Source organism: Xenopus tropicalis, chromosome 2 (assembly GCF_000004195.4).
Source record: "Xenopus tropicalis strain Nigerian chromosome 2, UCB_Xtro_10.0, whole genome shotgun sequence".
Lineage (NCBI taxonomy): Eukaryota > Metazoa > Chordata > Amphibia > Anura > Pipidae > Xenopus > Xenopus tropicalis.
In genome coordinates, this window is record NC_030678.2 from 32,147,015 (window position 1) to 32,165,767 (window position 18,753).

Genomic DNA, 18,753 nt, shown 5'->3' on the forward strand with positions numbered 1-18,753 from the left:
ATGAATCAGCGCCACCTGCTTGTCAGTTCCTGTAACTGTACAGTCAAAGAGATATACAGGTATGGGATCCGTTATCTCCCATAGATTCTATTCTAAGCAAATAATTCTAATTACTGAAAAGGATTTCCTTTTTCTCTGTTAATAATAAAACAGTACCTGTACTTGATCCCAACTAAGATATAATTAATCCTTATTGGAGGCAAAACACTCCTATTGGGTTTATTCAATGTTTAAATGATTTCTAGCAGACTTAAGGTTTGGAGATCCAAATTATGGGAAGACCCCTTATACAGAATACCCCAGGTCCTGAGCATTCTGGATAACAGGTCCCATACCTGTACCTTCAGAAGGAAAATTAAATGACCAAAAAAACCCCAAACAAGTCTGCTGTCGCTCTGTTCAAGAGGTGTCTGATCTCATTCATAAGAAAACCAGGAAAAAAACCCAGTTGGCCCGGCCCCCCTTCGGCCCAGACCCAATCCCAGGCCTCCCTCCCCTGATTGCGTCTACTTATGGGGGGAGGGATGGGGCTCCTGTGGGGAGCATGTACATGGGGCGTGGGCCCCTGGGGTGGCAGCCAACCCTGTTCTGGAGGTATATCCGACTGTACAGTTACATTAACTGACCAGCAGGAGGCAATAATTCATTATATTAGAAACAATTAATAACAAATAGCTTTGAAACTGAAAATAAATATTGAATGTAAATTGCAAAAGTGCTTGGGAAAGCACCCTAAACAATTTTAAATTTTTATTTTAAAGTTTTACTTATCCTTTAAAAAGTAAGCACAACCCACTTGCCTTAATCGCTATTGATTGCCCCTCCCTTCATCTTGGAACTGTCTGGCACTAAAGCCTTTCTGATTGATGTTGTGGTGCCGCCCATTAGCAAACAAGAAACAGAGACTGTTGTTATTTTTGTTTGTTCAGGTTTAATATTCACAATGTAAACAATAAATTTCCTCAACCACAGTATTTTCTGTAAAAGACCAAAGAATAGCTGTTGTACAAAAATGCCCTTAAAAAAACAAAACAACAAAAAAAAAAAAATCTTAGTGGGTTTTCAAATTTACAAAACAAAACTATGCCAAGAGTGAGCTGCTGTGAGAGTCTGTGGTGTGGGCTCATCTCTCTGTACAGTCCGACCCCAGTGCCTTAAATACATGAACGTTTGGGTTCAGCGACAGCATCACTTCCCCTACAGGACTTATTGTAAACATGGGCTGTTTGGGTTTGCCAGATCCTGTTTGGATTCCTGCTGCCCTACACCATCAAGCGATGACGTGACAAAGGAACATTGGGAGGATTTGTCATAGGTCGGTTCTCCTAAAAAAAAAAAAGATTCTGTTTTTGGTGACCATTAAATAATTGCGACTATCGATTCCCTGTTTGTATGTAACACGGTTACAGGAGAGCACTGAAGCTGTGAGATGTGCTTGGCCGAACACAAACCATGGGGGATACGGCCACCAACACGCAGGTAGGAAAGCAACGAGCCCCGTATGAGAGCAGAGCTTCCATTCGTTCATGAAGTTAAGGCGGCACCTACAGAGGGACGCTCAGCTGAGCAGCAGGGAGGGACATGACTGTTTCACTCGCCAGAGACCTGGTTGGCAAAACGTGAAAGAAGTCTCTCGGCAGAGCGAAAATAGCAGCAAACTAAACCGACTACGAGGAAATGATATAACATTTTAAAAACATCTTAAGAGCAAAAAAGCATTTCCAGTTCCAGCAAGTAGTCTTGCCTGCAAAAACATACAGTTTTACGGGTGCGTACATACAATGTATAATATATATATATATATATCTATATATATTATATATATAGACACACATACATACACACGTGTTACTAAGATTCAGATTCGTTCTATAGTGTCGCACACTCACAATTTAAAAGACAACACCGGGAGGCCAACAAACACATTTTGGAAATTCAAATAGCTAACACACGCACTATGTAACATTTAAATGTATTCTCCATTAAAAACAAATAGGCAGCATTGAGATCCACTGGGTTTCTTAAAGGGGGCGTGGGGAAGCATTTCAGCGAATAGAAATTGAAAGTGGATTACAAGAAATGAAGGCAAAAGAAGTTATATGGCCATAAAACTTGGAAGGTCCATAGAAGAATTCAAGTAAGAAAGGGGGGGCGCACCCACCCCCAAAATAGATCAATGAGCATGTTTTGTTTTACAGTTTTCAATTCTTGTGGCGGCCACTATGATTTACAGAGCAACAGGACCAGTTCTAGAATGGACTTCCACTTGTTCATTAAGGCTTAATTGGAGTGACAAAGTGGTCTAGGCTAAATTAAAGGTGGACTGGTCCAGGACTAACTAAATCAGTTGGGGGGGGCTGCGGAAAGCATGGCATAGACTGGATACCAACACCCTGATTTCCTTGAGCAAAGGAACCATGCTCACTCACTTGATTGGTTAAAGGCTGTGCCAATCAAAAGTCAAGATACCAGCCTTCCCATCACAAATTCACTGTGCAAGGTTTGAAGTCAATGAACAAAAAAAAGATCAAAAGATAAAAGATCTATTTCCTTATCCCACTCTGGCAACTGATAATGCCCTGAAAAACCTGTGGACCAAAAAGGCATTTGGTACAGAATGCTCCATTGCTCCAATGCTAGGCTACAGTAAGTGAATGTAGCTGTATGGGGGGGGGGGGCTATGGCTTGGGATCAGCCATGCCAAGATTGCTGCTAGTTGTTGCTCTGCTAGATTGCCCATAACTCTCAGCAAGTCAGGTTTAGATTAGAAACAAGAGAGGGCCACAGGGTCTGACAAGCCTGCTTTGGATCTCCTAAATGGTAGTTTCACAGTTGCTTAGAAATAAAAACCTGCCTTTTAGTGAGCAAATCTGGTTCCTGGTGAAGTGAAGCCTGAGATGTACTGTATCAGAAAGGATTCCAGGCTCCAACGAACATTAAAAGGATGGCCAAGTTTCTAGCAGGACTAGCTAAGAACCTGTTGAGCTAAACTTTTCTTAAAACAAAAAGGTTTGAGGTTTTTCATAGTTAAAAACAAAAAATATATTTATATATTTATATATCTATGTACACTGGGCTACAGCTGTGCAGCCAAGAGTTACTTACAAGGTGAAGGATGAGATAGGGGAGCCCATACCTTACATGCATCAGAAACAGTAATATATGCCAAAATATATAAAATTAACCAATAAAGTGCACGTTCCTTACATATTACACCAGCCCCTTTAGAAGAACAACAAACAATGTACAATAAAACTCCTAAGATCACATGGTATTGTATAGCGGATTGGTTGTCCTCTTCTTCTCATTGGTTTTTTTAAGTCTCCTTAGAGGATGAGTTCTGCCATGCTCATGTTTAGGGGATATGGATACCAGTGGGACTGATGTACCTAGTACCAGTGATTGCATTGGGGACCCCCCCTCGGAGACAGTCAGTTCAGATTCTGAACTAGGAGATAAACCCTGTTGAGTGGAATCAAAGTCTTTGGCAAACTGCACAAGGGGCTTTTCTACTGGCTTGCTCTGCACTACACACTCTTCCGTCTTGATCTGTTCAACAAAATGCTTGGTGGGTTCAGATTCAACCTGGGTGGACAGGATGCACAGCTTTTCTGGTGGGTCTTGGGATTTAATATCAGGCGAGATTTCAAAGCTTCCAGGCACAACCCTAAGCGAGCTCAGAAGCAGGTCAGGGTAAGTCTGACTGTCTGATGAAACAGATTCTCTCTCTGACAAGTCGTCTTTAGACAGTTCTAAACATCCCAGTTTGGCTAAAGAGGCAGAGCGTTTCATCTGGGACGGAGTGGTAAGACCTGCTTGCCGAATTCGAGCCTCTATTTCCTTAGCCTTTTGCTTTACAACGCCAGGGTTGCTACCCAAGTCTTTAATGCTGTCAGTACTGGAGCTATGAGCAAAGCCAAAGGACAGAGGGGGAATATCCAGCACTTCTCGTATCTCCAGTATATTTGCAGAGACTGTGCTAATCAAGTTCAGATCTTCACTGCTACACTGGGACAAGGCACTGTCAGTTTCTCTGTGCATCATTTCATTGAAATCCTCAAACGCATCCGTATGGTAACTCTCTGTGCAACTGAAAGGCTTGCTGAAATCCTCATCAGTACTGGAGCACTCTTCAGTGACGCCTGTTAGTGAAATGGAGCCTTGGGTATATGGGTAGAGAGTGCTCAGTAGATCTGGCTGCATAGAAGGACCTGTGCATGCTGAGGGTACTGGAATATTTACACTGTTGTGCTCTTCGCATTGACTGGTGAGTGAAAAGGAAACACTGGGTGACCCTAGTTCGCATGTCTCTGACAAATGTAAAGAATCTGCATGCAAAGAATTGTCTGTTTCAGTCTCAGGGATCTCTTTAAAGGGCATTTCCGGAGACAGAATCATGGATGTCTTTGTCTCTATTAGTACCTCCCCAAGAGTGGCTCCATCCTCACATTGAGAAAGTTCATTGTCATTGGGAGACTTAATGCCAATACTATACTCTATTATTTCTATTCTCTTAGGAAGCTGTATTGGTTCAATCTTCCTCTCAACGGATTCAAGTGAATGAAGTTCTCCATGTTCGTTTGTTGTTTCTTTGAGCTTTATTTCAGAGACAGGGCTCTCTGGTTTGGATAGCAAACACTGAGGCTCAGATATCTGAGAGGATGATGAATCTGCACATGGCTCAGATGAGTTTGGTTCTGTGGACTCTGCAATCTTAAGTTGGTTTTTTCTGTCCTTTTCGTGATCCCCATGTGCACTGTCAAGTAAAGTGTCTTCAAGCTTTCCCTTTGGAGCAGTATCGCCAACAGCAGAGTCATTCTTTGAGTTCTTCCTTGTTGGCAAAGTGGCAGAGTACTGCTGTTCCTGCTCTTGCCTCAAACGTTCCTCCAGTTCCAAGGTGGCCCGTCGGACAGAACCAGCACACCATTTATGTGCTTGGCTGGAGAGTTCCTGATAATCATTTGCTTCGTTAGAGTTTTCACAATTCTCCTGAGATACTGGGTTACCATCCCAAGTAGCAACTTTGGAGTCCCTCAATTTGTCGTTTTGCAGAAGAGCGCTTCTGTCGCTCGGTTCCTGCCTGTGGTTATTTTCTTGATCTAAAGCAAAATCATGTGGCAGATCATGGATGGTATTTCTCTTTGGTGTTTGCGATTGGCTAGACTGAGTGTCCGGTTTCTGTTGGCACTGGCCCGCTCCTTGGTTGAAAGACTCTATTTCCGTAATGATTTCCTTCACAGATATTGCATTTTCAGAGTGAGATTTTGGGAGAGGTTCTTGGACAATCTGTTCAGAGATCTCCTATAATAAAACCCAAATACAAAAAAAATATATTATTTGAATGTATGAGAAATTCAACCCTCCACCACACCAGGGATAACTTGCTTCAGGCAGAGACTAAACATGTAACAAGGAAGTGAAACATTTATGGCGTGGGCATCCTGTAACTTGAGAATCAGTGCTATAGATTTTATATTCCAATAAAATCAGACAGGATTAAACATAGAAGTAGTTAGCAGGGCATACACTATAAACGTGATTGGCAAGGTCCCCAAATGAGCAGCTCTTTATTCTACAGACACCAACATGCTTGGCCAAATCAAGATAATCCAATCATCTTGATTTGGCCCAAAAGAGATAAAGATCTGCTCATTTGGTGATCTTGCCAATCACATAGGCCCCTGGGTCAACTATTTGTAAAGAAATAAAATAAGGCCCTAACGGGGGGGGGGTTGTTGTTATTGTTGCTCAAGTGCAATATCTGCCCTGTGAGGCTTATTTCCATATAAAGACCGAATAAAAGGTTTTTTATTGGGTGTCTCTACAAGGTCACCCACCTTTGGCTGCTCCTCATCTGTAGAGGAATCTTCGGAAGTCTGAGACGTGCTCCCATCAGAGCTTATTCTCTGGTTGTCCACATGGCTATCGTAGACTGGAGTCTCCGGCCAGGAAGCTTTCAGGGCACTGTTCTTGACAGAGCTCACTTCATCTGCACGGGTGGTAGAACAGGACCGTGGGCGATTCTCCTGAGATAATTCCACAAACTTTTCCAGTGCGCTAAGAAAATCAATTCTATCCCCATTAAGTTCCTCTGATTGTGATGTCATGGATAATTGGTCTGGGGATTCTTGTAAATCTCTGAAATCTGAATTCAGTCCTTCTAAATGCAAATGGTGGCAGTTCACTTCAGGCTTTAGTGCATCTTTCTCCATGTCCTCTAGTGTCAGGTCCGGTAACTGACCTGGAACAGTAAAGGATTCTGGATTCTGAGTTAAATCCTTTTCGACTATTCTACAATTGTCTAGTATTGTGTCATCCGAACAGCACCGAGAAGGACACCCATTCATGGTGTTTAGATTTAAAATGTCCTCTATCTGTTCAGTGTGAAAGTCGCAGGATGTAAACTCAAAACGTGCTTGGGTTTCATTGTACAAGGTGCTGTCCATGGGGCAGTCTGGGTTGCAGTTCTCTGTGTGCGGGCCCAAAGAAAAGGAATGATGAGTGTCGGAGAGCTGCTCTGCTGAAGAGGTTATGTCCTTTTTGCTCATTTCCAACCCTGTTTTCCCAACAGGTTCGTGGTGGTCAGAGAGATCACTGTCTGAATGAGAGCGCCACAGCTTGTTGTGTCTCTGTTTGCTGTAGGGACAGAAATGAATGATATAAACAAAAAAAAGAAAAAAAAAATGAAAGTATCTGATGAAATAATGTCTGTTGCTATTGGGCATTAATGAGGAGTTGTCAACAAGCTTGATGCATGTTAATATTTAGTGCTGGTGCCTTTTGGGGCAGGAAAGTCTGACCAATGGCTTTGCAGATATAGTGGAAATAAGCCCTGGCAACTGGCAGATGGGCTGTAGGACACTCCTGCAGTACAAGATTGGAAGGCAAGATTCCCCAATATAGAAGGGCAGAGGGCAAAATACCCAAATTATCACTTATATATTTATATAACAAAACACCACTTTCCTTGACAATTTATTTGATTTTTCTTGAGAGAGAGAGAGCGCTAAGTTCCTGATGAAGGAAAGCCCATTTGCCCATCTGTTAGTTCAGAGGAACAGCATATGCTTCCCTTACAGATCTCCTGTTGCAGGGGCACCTCAAGGTACAGCGGCCAGTTGTATTCCTGGAGTAATATCTATGTTCAGTTTCATTGCATTAACACTGGGGTAACAAATGCAGTAAAACTCTTTAATTACTTTTCAGATGAAAAATAGGGCAACATTCTTAATGCCTGGGCATCCTGGCCAGTCTTTGCCAGTCTAATTACGTGCGACACAAAGACCACAAGTACAGAATAAAATTAATTCCATCAGGGAAACTATTTTCCATGCAGGCCTTGTATCATCTACTTGCTTGTTGGTTTGTGCTTACAGATCAGGCCAAGAGCTCTGGAATGGAAACATGGAGGAGGCTAAATAGAGACTGTATCACATGCAGGAATTCAGATGACCAAGGTCATCTGCTCTGTATACATAATCTTGGTGGGATTTTTCTAGGAAATGTAGAGATAGGAATGCAAGTCAAGCCGTTTTGTGCAAGTACCTCAGCAGTACAGCAGGTGGTGCTCTGTTCCCAAACCCCTAGCATTGAGAGTAGAAACCCTAAGGCACTGTCCTGGCTAAAGCTTACTAAAGCTTAACTAAAGAAAAGAAATGTTGTTTATTATGTAGGCTTCTGTACCAGCCCACGGCAACCCCAGCCCTTTAGCACAAAGATCTGTCCCTTTAAAGATGCCCCCAGTAGCTCCCGTCTGCTTTTCTGCTGATTCCCAGCGCTTGTTTTGGGCTGCTGTCGGCTAAGGGATCAATGTGATCAATAAATATAAATGGCCTCTGTATTTAATAATCAGACCTGTAGCATCAGTTTATATGACAGGCCAACCTAATTTTCTGCTTCATAACTTGCAAAGACCCCTAAGTTCAGCTTTTCAACAGCCCACTGAGCATGTTCACTGTCCCAGACAGATTAAAAAAAATTCAAGATGGAAAGCTCCTGTGACAACTGTAAAGACTTATTATATTGTTACTACTATAGAGATGTTGAAACTTTTTAGAATATAAATTATGGCATTTCTAGCCACATTAAAGGAACAGTAACACCAAAAAATGAAAGTGTATAAAAATAATTACGATATTATGTACTGTTGCCCTGTGCTGGTACAGCTGGTGTCTTTGCCTCAGAAAGACTATTATAGTTTATATAAACAAAGCTGCTATGTAGCCATGGGGGCAGCCATTCAAAGGAGAAAAGGCACAGGCACATAGCAGATAACAGATAATATTCTACAGAGCTTATCTGTTATCTGCTATGTAACCTGTGCCTTTTCTTCTTTTTTCCAGGTTGAATGGCTGCCCCCGTGGCTACAAAGCAGCTTATTATATAAACTATAGTACTGTTACTTTAGCAAATACACAACTTTAGCTGTGCAGGGTAACAGTACATTATATTTTAAATACTTTAACACACTTTCATTTTTGGCGTTACTGTTCCTTTAATCTTTAGGGTTTAGTTCTCCTTTAACTATAATGGCTGCCTATACCTCCAAGCACCATGTTAGTATGAGATACTGGGAGCTGTAGTAGGTAACAGGTGATGGGCCAATGGTTGCCTCCTTTGTTAAGTAAATAGCTCCGATACATCTGTCAAATACTGGTTTATCTGTAAAGTTTATTTTAATGCTAATATGGAGGGATAATGTGCTGCATGGGCATAACATCTCAACACATCTCTGTTTACAAACATAAATTAGCCGACCTTTGTCTTTGCTAAGGGGTTCTCAGAATCAGTTGTGTGGAAGCTGAAGCAAGCAATATGGCAGTGACTACAGATGAAATTAAGAAAACAAGGCATGGTGCTTAGGGGGGCCGATTCTAGGTAGCCTGCCCCTCATAGGCCCGTTAAAAAGGAAATGAATGTACTGTAAACAGCCTGAAAGGCCATGGGTTTGGTTGCTACATCTATTTTGGAAATTAGGTTTCAAAGTGACGGCTTTGATCATCCGAGAGAGTGTGTGTGTGCGCAACACGAGACAAGTTGCTACACTCAGGGTATCCTGTGTATTGCAAGAACACACTGTTTCAATGACACAGACCGAAGCAGGTGGCCTCTGGGAAGGGTGTGGGGAAACAATGCTGTACAGCTCGGGGAGGGTATACATGGCTTCCTGCAGGCCAAAACGTTTCACTCTGTTATTCTGTGAATTGGCAATTGGGCAAGAGATTCTGCTGGATGATTAATGTGCTGCCCACACGGTGTAACATGAGAGAGGTGTCACGCAGATCTCATGGCAAGGCTTTCTGCTGTATATCTCATGGCTCCAGGAACATTGTGCCCTCCCGCTGATAATCACAACTGATTCAGCGATGAAGACATAAGCTGGGACTGTCCAGCAATGCTCTTCATGAAGTCCTAGAGGTTAACAGACACATTGTTAAGCTGAGGGGTACAGTAAGGAGATAGCATTCACCTTGCAAGCAGAATGCCTTGATATTCCTCTAGCTGCTTCATGAAACTTGGGTTTGGCTTGGTTACAGTGCGTCTCTCCTTCACATAATCAAAGGCCCGGTCCAAGTTCCAGCCATACTCCTTCATGGCATAGGCAATCACAGTAGATGCAGAGCGGCTCACACCCATTTTGCAGTGCACAAGGCATTTGGAACCATGCTTCCTGTGTAGAGAATAGTATGTGTATTATGCATAGGTCAAAGCTATTAAACATATTCTAACAGCATCTCATGCCACCTTCCTCTCCCAACACACACTAGGAAGGTATGTTACAGAAGCTATACAGGCATAGCTACCAACAATTGGGGCAAGATCACACTGTGGTGTGCTAACCACTATAGCCCTGGATCCTTGTACAGTATGTATCCTTAATATTACTTTTCCCAAAAAAGATGAGCACTGCATACAGACTATTCTTATACTGCATTCACATAGGATACATGAGAATGGGTATTACTATTATGGAAAATTCAGATACCGAAAGTTGTTTGAGGTAATTAGGTAAGGTTTATTAGACACGTACGTGGGTTCTGAGCAATAGATAGTCAGAACAAAGACAGCACCAGGTTTATATAGACTTTGTGACATAGTAGCACACATCATAAGAAATGTATGAGCAAATGCATTACCAGTTTACCAGTGTACACGCATAGAAATATCTGTTCACAGCACAGAAAACAAGGATCTTTTCTTTGCCAAATAGGTGGTTCTGTCTTCAAGGCCATAGTTGACGTAACTAAGGCTAGCTTGAGAACAGAATCCATCCAAGTCAGGGGGCCTGTGGGTGAATCTGCACACACAGAATTTATTCTTTATCACTACCTTTTTGCTTGGGGTGTTCTGTCCCTTTAATGCATGATCGTTACACCAGAGACCAGAGATCTCTGACCAATCATTGTAAGTACATTTTGTAGGAATGTAGGCTTTTGTGTCTTTTTATCAGGCAGCCAACTGGCAGACAGCAATACTTAGTTAAGAGAGATAAAAAAAATCACTTGCCGGGTGTTTTGCAGTTACAGGCTCAAAACAAAGCAGTGTTATGCTAAATAATAAACCTGCCTAGCACAGAAGGATGACTCAATATGAACAGATGCCTGTCATTCTTCTTGATTCATGTTTAAACAAGGAAACTGCAATCCGAAAGTCATGTTATGTTAAACAAGGACACAGGAGACGTTATTGGCCCCAACGCCTGCCTCTACTCCTGCACATTCTACAGCTAGAAAACATTTAAATCCTTTGACCCACTTATAAAACAGGGTTAAAAAATAATTAGCTAAATGCAGATTATAAGAGTGGAGTCTTGAGCAATTAAAAGAACACAGCAGGCATGTTTCTAGAAGCGGGCACTGTAACATTAAGGGCAAAGGCACACAGTGGTATTTAGGGCACTACCTGCAATGTACTTTTAGTAGCTCAAGAGAAGGGGACAAATCACCCAAAATTACCTTGCTCTACTGGCTCTATGAGAATCCCTACAAGTAGTTCACATTAAGAAAAATTTTAGACAAGCTTTCTGCGCTAGTGAAAACATGGCCGCAAAATCGCCCCCATGAGTAACTGATCCAAGGCTGCTGCTGTTTTTTGTTTTCATTTCAAATTTCAGGGAATTTAAATGGACCTCTAGTACAGGTCAAAATGAGGCCCCCCTCAGCTCTAAAATAGAGAAATACATCTATTAGTGAATACAGAAATACTCTACAAGTCTTCCATTATCACCTACAAGTCTAATGACCCAGAACGTATAGCAAATGTGCAAGTGGTTGAACCCCTGGGCAATAGTGACCATAATGTTATTTCATTTGATGTTTGGTGCAGGAAACAAATTTACACGGGGGCAACAAAGACAATGAATTTTAGGAAGGCAAATTTTAGCTCCTTAAGGGCAGCGCTTCAGGGCATAGATTGGGGCATTATGTTTTCTGATAAAAACACAGAGCAGAAATGGTTGTCATTTAAAATGATATTAAATCATTACTGTTCTCAATTTATTCCATTAATAAGAAAAAGTAGAAGTGTTAAGAATCACCCTATGTGGCTTAACTCTGAGGTAAAGAAGTTAATAGGGAGAAAAAGGAAAGCTTTTAAGAAATATAAGTCAGAGGGGACAGTAGATGCGTTTAATGATTATAAACACTATAACAAGTGTTGTAAAACAGCAATCCGGAAGGCAAAGATAGAAAATGAGGAGCGCATCGCGGCCGAGGCCAAGACTAACCCCAAAAAGTTTTTTAAGTATATTAATAGTAAAAAGATGCAGGTTGAGGGTGTGGCCCCATTGAGTTATAATAACAATATGGTTACAGCGGATACAGAAAAGGCAGATGTGCTTAACCAGTTCTTTTCTTCTGTGTATACAGTAGAGGAGCCAGTGGGCCAAGTCCCACCCAATAGCTGCACTGTTGCCTCAGCTCCAACTACACAGTGGTTGGCACAGGATATGGTGCTTAAAGGGTTACACACGATAAATGTAAACAAGGCACCTGGGCCAGATGGAATACACCCTCGGGTACTGAGAGAGCTAGGGGCAGAATTGCAGTGGCCCTTGTTTCTGATATTCTCAGACTCTCTTTCATCAGGTATGGTACCTAGGGATTGGAAGAAGGCGAATGTCATTCCCATATTTAAAAAGGGAGTAAGATCTCAGCCTGGCAATTATAGTTTGACATCCGTGGTGGGCAAGTTATTTGAAGGCTTGTTAAGGGATCACATTCAAAATTATATAGTGGAGAATGGCATTATGAGCAGTAATCAGCATGGCTTTATGAAGGACAGGTCATGTCAGACCAATTTAATTGCTTTTTATGATGAGGTAAGTAAGAAGCTGGACAGTGGGGATGCAGTAGATATAATCTATTTGGATTTTGCCAAAGCATTTGATACCGTTCCCCACAAATGACTGCTTTCTAAGCTAAGGTCTATTGGTCTTAGTGAAGTCGTTTGCACATGGATAGAAAACTGGCTACAGGATCGGGTACAGAGGGTGGTTGTTAATGGTACATTCTCTACTTGGAGTAAGGTTCTCAGTGGGGTCCCTCAGGGTTCTGTACTGGGTCCACTTTTGTTTAATTTGTTCATAAATGACTTAGGGGAGGGTATTATGAGTAATGTATCAGTGTTTGCAGATGACACAAAACTCTGCAGACCAGTCAATTCTATCCAGGATGTGACATCCCTGCAGCAGGATCTTGACCAACTGGCAATCTGGGCAGCTAAGTGGCAGATGAGATTTAATGTGGATAAATGTAAGGTCATGCACCTGGGATGTAAAAATATGCAAGCCCCGTATACCCTTAATGGGACTGCACTAGGCAAATCCCTAATGGAGAAGGACCTTGGAGTCCTTGTAGATAATAAACTTGGCTGTAGCAAGCAATGCCAGGCAGCAGCTGCAAGGGCAAACAAGGTTTTGAGCTGTATTAAAAGGGGTATAGATTCACGGGAGGAGGGGGTTATTCTTCCCCTTTACAGAGCGCTGGTAAGGCCCCATCTAGAATATGCTGTTCAGTTTTGGTCTCCAGTGCTCAAACGGGACATTATTGAGTTAGAGAGGGTCCAGAGAAGGGCAACTAAGCTGGTAAAGGGTATGGAAAGTCTCAGTTATGAAGAAAGACTGGCCAAGTTGGGTCTGTTTACACTGGAGAAGAGGCACTTAAGAGGTGACATGATAACTATGTATAAATATATAAAGGGATCATATAATAACCTTTCTAATGTTTTATTTACCAGTAGGTCCATCCAACGGACACGAGGGCACCCACTTCGTTTAGAAGAAGGGAGGTTCCATTTAAACATTCGGAAAGGATTTTTTACAGTGAGAGCTGTGAAGTTGTGGAATTCCCTCCCCGAATCAGTCGTGCTGGCTGATACATTATATAACTTTAAGAAGGGGCTGGATGGATTCTTAGCAAGTGAGGGAATACAGGGTTATGGGAGATAGCTCTCAGTACAAGTGAGGGAATACAGGGTTATGGGAGATAGCTCTTAGTACTAGTTGATCCAGGGACTGGTCCGATTGCCATCTTGGAGTCAGGAAGGAATTTTTTCCCCTCTGCGGCAAATTAGAGAGGCTTCAGATGGGGTTTTTTGCCTTCCTCTGGATCAACTAGTAGTTAGGCAGGTTATATTTAGGCATTATGGTTGAACTTGATGGACGTATGTCTTTTTTCAACCCAACTTACTATGTTACTATGTAGCCCAGCTGGAAAAGACTTGCGGGCTGTCATTCCTTTTGCTAAGTGCATTACTAACTGGGGGTCACTGTGTCCCTACACTGGTTCATGCAGTGCTACATTTACTACTGGGAGTACTTCAGTTATTTGGAGTCAATGAAAAGTAATGCTCAAAAATGACAGGGGTTAAGCCCCCTGTTTTCAGGTTCATATTAGGAGTTTGATAAGTAACACACAGGGATTTACTGCAACAGATAAGCAAGGCTGAAATCCTTAATGACTAAAGACCTCATTGGAAGTTTTACTTACTTGGCTTTTGAGATGAATTTGAAGGTATCGTTCCAATAAGCCAGCAGGTCAGTGCCTTCCTCGTCATACACCCTTATATTGTGATATTCAAAGAGTCCAGGGAAAAAGTTATCAATTTCACGCGTAACATTCAAGATGTACCTCACCCTGTTAGAAATAAAGGTCACAAACTTAGAACCATAACATCCAGCAGGAGCACTGCCGTGGCGCTCTGAAATGATAGCTCTAAAGCACAGCGACACGACTTATGTAACATGAGGGAAAAGTAGATTATAGAGGGTGCGAGTACCATAAGGACAACAACAAGTTAAAATAATGACTTTGAAATGCCCTTGAAATTAGGAAGAAGAGAAGGGGTAGCGGCTTTCTCTCTCAGCTCCAAATGGCAGTGTGCCGAGGTAAACAAGAGTGAATGGTTTAAAAATATCCACATTGCCAAACCAGTCTGTGGCCTCACAAGAAACATTACTGAATCCCTCACGCTGATCTGGAATAATAAGGACACAGGCCAAGTTTCTAAAGAGATCTACACAACAGAAAATACAACTTGGCCTATTTCTATTATACAGCAACATGCCAGTTAAAAACAAAACCCACAAGTTAAAATAAGCTAAATATCTGCCATTTTAACAGATTTTTAATTTATTAGCTTTATAATTGGTCCCTAAAAAAGAAACCTTTTCTTTCGTTGGACTAAAAACTCTGAGCTGTGGCACAGATGGCATTTAAGTTGCTTCCAACCCAGGGGCGCTGCTGCTGTGAGGACAGTTGAGACACTTGCCCCAGGCGGCAGTGCCGGATGGGTTACCAGGGGTGACAAAAAGCTGCTCTTGGTAACTTAAAGATCTGAAATTCCGATTTTTATATCGGAATTTTGGCTCTTCTGGTGCAAAGTGCTATTGCACTAGCGATGCGGGCCCCGGCATCAACTTGGCCGCCTCAGGTGGCGCTGTTCCCACAAACACCGTTGCTCAGAAGCATGCTAGTGTTTTCATTGGGGCAATAGCTGCAGGGGTTACAAACAGAAGATAAAGGCTAATGATAGAAAGTGATGGAGGAACAATCACAGCATTAGATAATATACACTGGGGTGCTATGTGTTTGGGAAAGTTATTTTACTTTATTCGGATTCCTTTAACTTATTGTCTACGTACCCTCTGTTCTGCAAGTCTTCCAAATTGGAGGCATTCCACTCGGAGCCCTAAAATAACACGAGAAGCAGAGTAGAAAATGAATACTGGGAATTGTTACAAACTGTCAGAATATACAAATGGAAAAGCGAAGCAGTTATTATACCCAACCCTCCAGTGGAAGAAACCCCTATTGGAAAACACTTGAAGGGACTGTATAAAGTTTATTGTGGTATATGAACATGGACATTGGTGACGGCTACTTCTTTCATTTCAATAAAGTGCACCATATTCTCCGAAATTAGGATCTGACTTTGTGATTGGATATATGGATATATATATACATACAGTAAAACATCACAAAAAGCCACATCACAATTAATGAGGGTATCAGTGTCCGACAAATTATGTGTAACTAAGTGAAAATCCGTGTTCGGCTCAGGAAAAACCTGTGACATGAAGGCAAACAAATGATTTCATCCCCGTATGGTAACAGGACACATTAGAACAACCCTCCCATGGGTGGGGAACAACTTGTCAGACCAGGTAGAAGCTCCAGCTGTACAGCTCTTGTGGCAGGAGTGTCACTGACAGAGAAAGTAGTTGAACTCCCGGATATGACAAGTAGGCACGAGGTACAGGACGTTCGTCAACTGTGTGTCAGCTCAGTTGTGTGTCAGCCTGTTTCAGTTTTTAGGTAACAGGCTGCTCTCTGCAATAAACTGACCAGAAGAGGCATATAGGGGAATAAGAGAGTCTTATTCAATGGCTGGTCAACTGCCTCTTTACATCTCACTTGTACAGTATATTTCTGTCTCTTACTTAATGTCACACAGCATTAAAACAGCTCCATACTATGAACTCATTTTCTGACTGATGATTTCAGAGGACCCGTAAGCTTAGCTTTTCAACAGCAGCCGAGAAAACATTGAGCACGTGCAGTGCCACTGACACCAACAAGATCCAAGATAGTGGGCTCCTGTGGACAGTTATTAGCTTTCTTTATATAGGGCTTTGTCTGCCCTTTTCCAGAAAGGGCCACAATGTTTTGAATGAAGGCTGAGTGTAGTACCAGTATAGCAACCAGCTAAGTAACCAGCTAAGACTCAGCGATAAATATCCTCCTTGAGTAGTAAAAACAAAGGTGATCAGAGAACATGGCTATTAGGATATTATTCTTAACTAACTGCAAACCAGGTTAAATATTTCAGTCTCTTTTGGTTCCGCTGATCTACCAGAGTAGGTCATTATGCTTTTATGTGCCCACAACATGCATTATTAAGCATTAGAGACTGAAATATTACACCATCTTTCCAATAACTATATGTACTTTGTGATTATTCATGTATAAACACAGGCTCCATAGGGTTTCCTTTCAAGTTTTCAATCTGCACCTGCAGAACAGCAACAAAGCCCTTGTACAGCCAAATTCCCTGCCCATCTTGGCAGTTTAATAACAGAAATGATCAGCTCACCGTTGCCAAGTCTCTGCCGCCTCCTCCTGCAGGTAGGCTCACACGCTATTCTCATGTAAAGGCACTGCACACAGGCTGACGTCAGCCATTTGTACACTTTGTATAGAAGGTTCTAACCTGGCCCTATGCCCTCATATCACCGTTTCAGACTGTACAGACAGTTATGTTCTCAGATGCAGGGAATCAGTAAAGGCCAAGATTTTTTCTTTCCAAAAGTTTGAGTTTAGCTTGCCTGCAGATTTCCCTGCAGTTATTTGTCCCGCCACTACCTGGCCAGCAGATCCGTGTCCTTGCAGTATAAATAGTTCTTACTTCCAAGTGGTCAACTGCAATTAACCTTTTGTGCTTTCAAACCCCCACTGCTTCCTGCTCTCTAAAGTGATACAAAGCCACAAAGCTGCTCTCTTTATAAGAATGGATGAGCTGACACTGACTGCATTGCTTAAGCTGCCCTAGTTTTCACTCTTGATTAACTATAAGGGTGAAAAAATGAAAATTTCACATACCTATGGGGATATCATGCTAACTCTAGTTTCCAGCTGAATAAAATCTATGCAGTTACTGTAATTAGGGCCACTACATGAGAGAGCAGACCTGATGTTAACCTCCCCAACATTTATGTCTGGTACTTGGACTGGGAGGGGGCAGGATCCTTCTAATGTATAGTAAAATTGTGTTCTTTACACTAATAGAGTCGACTTATAGCAGAAGGCAGAAATAGCGAATAGAATAGAGACATTCCAATGAATCTGAAAACATGAAGAAAGAAATGGCGTTTGTGCCCCTTTACACGGTTAAGTATGCATGAATAACTTATTATATGACATCCATATGTGAAAGTATAGCAACAGTGGAAGTGCAATAGTGCTTGCCTTGCCAGGAAAGATTCCTTTTATTTGTGGTTTTTAAACTTTCTTTCCCAACATCCCTAGTGTATATTCATGTTTGTATCATTTTGAGAACAAAAATGTTTACTTGTGAGCCACATTCAAATGTAAAAAGAGTTGGGGAGCGTCAAACATGAAAAATATACATGGGGTGCCAAATAAGGGCTGTGATTGGCAATTTGGTAGCCCCTATGAGGACTGGCAGCCTGCAGGGTTTTTATGTAACCAAAACTTGCCTTTAAGCTAGGAATAAAAAAATAAGCACCTTCTCTGAGGCCACTGGGAGCAATATCCAAAGGGTTGGATAGCAGCATGTTGCTCCCGCGCCACTGGCTGGGGACCACAGCTATATACAGGCATAGGACCCGTTATCCAGAATGCTCGGGACCAAGGGTATTCTGGATAAGGGGTCTTCCTGTAATTCGGATCTCCATACCTTAAGTCTACTAAAAAAATCACTAAAACATTAATTAAACCCAATAGGATTGTTTTGCATCCAATAAGGATTATTTCTATCTTAGTTGGGATCAATTACAAGGTACTGTTTTGTTACTACAGAGAAAAAGGAAATCAGTTTAAAATTTCTGAATTATTTCATTAAAATGTCTATGGGGATGCGCATTCCGTAATTCAGAGCTTTCTGGATAATGGGTTTCCGGATAAGGGATCCCATACCTCTACTAACATCAGAAGAATCGTCATCAATTATTTATATATTAAATTACGCAGTGCTTTACAATTAATGGAGCAAAGTAAGAGAAGGGCACTCTCCTGAAAGTAACAATAATCTGGGTGCCAAGTGTAAGTATAAAAATGTACTCAGCAAATGGACACAGCACTCACAGGACTTGAAAGGAAACAAAAAATCCTTTATTAGTTTTTGTTTCCTTTCAAGTCCTGTGAGTGCTGTGTCCATTTGCTGTATATGTATATAAATAAGGGTATTAGAAGGCACTAGGCATTAGGAGATCCCAAGGTTGTAGGCCAAATGATTTATATAAATCGTGGAACTCTGATGTGACTTCTAAGAAATTAATTTTAAAGTAAGGGGGGATTGCCATTTATAGTACGTTTCCTGGGGTAGTCATGCTGTTGGTACATGACAGTGACAGACAAATAACATGAAAAAACGAATGCATTTGGAGACTTAAAATAACAGGGTTATTTCCTGCTTGAAATTCTACCTTAAAGTTTCTCAGTGCTCTGCTGTGTAATCTAAAGGGCATTTTCCTAAACACACTACCATATATAATTAGACCAAAAGTGAAAAAAC

At 41.7% G+C, this 18,753-nt stretch overlaps 1 protein-coding gene across 5 annotated transcripts in view; it reads right to left on the bottom strand.

The window, feature by feature from the left end:
• Window positions 1-911: 911 nt before the first annotated feature.
• Window positions 912-18,753, bottom strand: part of ssh2 (slingshot protein phosphatase 2) — a 131,063-nt gene continuing 113,221 nt past the window's right edge. For all 5 annotated transcript variants that reach the window (XM_004911700.4, XM_004911702.4, XM_004911699.4 and 2 more), the window contains 5 exons: window positions 15,143-15,189; window positions 13,989-14,135; window positions 9,470-9,670; window positions 5,838-6,636; window positions 912-5,301 (listed from right to left, as the gene is read on the bottom strand). In XM_004911700.4, the coding sequence (XP_004911757.2) occupies window positions 3,265-5,301; window positions 5,838-6,636; window positions 9,470-9,670; window positions 13,989-14,135; window positions 15,143-15,189 (3,231 nt within the window). In that variant the 3' untranslated portion in view covers window positions 912-3,264. The remainder of the gene's footprint in view (window positions 5,302-5,837; window positions 6,637-9,469; window positions 9,671-13,988; window positions 14,136-15,142; window positions 15,190-18,753) is intronic.